The sequence below is a fragment of the Aspergillus uvarum genome (genome assembly GCF_003184745.1).
Source record: "Aspergillus uvarum CBS 121591 unplaced genomic scaffold BO82scaffold_159, whole genome shotgun sequence".
NCBI lineage: Eukaryota > Fungi > Ascomycota > Eurotiomycetes > Eurotiales > Aspergillaceae > Aspergillus > Aspergillus uvarum.
This window is the reverse complement of record NW_020291456.1, coordinates 1-1,547: the sequence shown is the minus strand read 5'-3', so window position 1 is coordinate 1,547 and position 1,547 is coordinate 1. Positions and strand designations below refer to the sequence as shown.

At 48.7% G+C, this 1,547-nt stretch overlaps 1 protein-coding gene across 1 annotated transcript; it reads left to right on the top strand.

The window, feature by feature from the left end:
• Positions 1–390: 390 nt before the first annotated feature.
• On the top strand, positions 391–1,498 carry BO82DRAFT_437453 (uncharacterized protein; the record flags this gene model as incomplete). Its single annotated transcript, XM_025641195.1, has 3 exons — positions 391–893; positions 982–1,383; positions 1,440–1,498. The coding sequence occupies exons 1-3, from the start codon at positions 440–442 to the stop codon at positions 1,496–1,498; spliced, it is 915 nt and encodes a 304-aa protein (XP_025485518.1). The 5' UTR covers positions 391–439.
• Between the last annotated feature and the right edge of the window lie 49 nt (positions 1,499–1,547).

The window sequence follows — 1,547 nt, the reverse complement described above, 5'->3', positions numbered from 1 at the left end:
TCTTTTTAGCGCAGCCCACCTGTGCGCGTACTTCCAAGCTGCGGTGAGGCATACAGCAGTATCTATAGAGCAAACCTTCGATTTTGTCCAGGCTACGAGAGAACACAACCCCGTACCTCGAGGGCTAGACCGTCGAATCTCACACTATCTCGATGTTGGTCTCCGAGATGGTTGCAGCCTTCAAGTTCTTTTAGCATCACTAATTTCTGCCCTACTGATGGATCACTACGTTCCGGGCATGGCCTGTAAGTATCATATAATGTTATAATCCCCTTATCCGCCTGGGTCGAGAATGTGACTGATTATAGCGAGTTTACTAATCAACCACTTAGCGTTGAAACCACGGACTGTTTTTAGAAAGCTTTATAGGCCCGCTATCATTGGTGGATTGTCTAATCACAATCGCGGGACCACGAAGCAAACCAAGGAAGACCTAATTATGATGGCTGAATTCGAGTTCAAATCACAATATCATTGCTTAAAGACAAGCGGCCTTTCGGCAGTGGAGAGCCGGAGGAAATATCTCATGAATCGCAGCGATACGCTTGGTCGAATACAGTCCAATAAGGTTTGCCTCTTTTGCCTTGTCCATAACGCGCAACATTCCCAGGCCTGTTACCACGGGCTGTGTGATAAATGCGCTCAGCTATTTGGAACGCCGGCTTCGAACTTGGAATACCAATTTACTATCTCCTTTTGTCCGCTCTGTTTTTCTCAGTCGCCATTGACAATCAATATTTTACCACCAACCATGAATCCCAGTATTCTTGCTATCGACGGAGGCGGTGTACGTGGAGGAATACCGCTCGAATTTCTTCTTCTGATTCAGGAACATCTCGGCCCGAAATGTGGAGTAGCTGATGTGATAGACTTAACGGTGGGTCCTAGTGCTGGTAAGTAGGTTCATTCTGCCGGTTCATTCCTCCGCCCCCTCATTAATCTCAGTGTGGACACGGAGAGTGGATGGCTAATTTCAAATAGGTGGGCTGATCAGTATGGGGCTTATAGCAATGGACTGGCCCGTGTCCACATGCTCAGAAGTCTTTGATCGACTCGCCCAGCGTATTTTTCGCGAACGCCGTCAGCCCGCGCTTAATCGAGCATTACAATTGGTCCTGGGCAGGGGTTCATTCCTGGAGATTATACCAAAGTGGGTCTCATGGATTATGCGTGACAGCTGTTACGACGCTGCTATCTTTGACGCCACTCTCCAAGAAGTGTTTGGGCGGACCCGTCGAGCATTCCAGCCGCTCGGACAGGGTTCCCCTCTCCATTCATACTCCAAGTCTAAATTCGCAGCAATCGCGACGAGTATTGGTAAGGATACTAAGTCATTTGTGTTCGGAAATTTCAATCCTGTCGAGTGGTCAGCTAAGGAAGACGGTTCGTTAATCCTTGCCCGCACGGGTGGGCAAGCTACTGATTGCATGGTGCTTAAGATTACATACTTTACCGATCGGCTCAGATGCACGAGGAGCCGTTATTGTGGGAGGTGTAAGTTTACCCCTGAGCCCGCAGCCTCCTACGCTAATAGATTCTCCGACGGA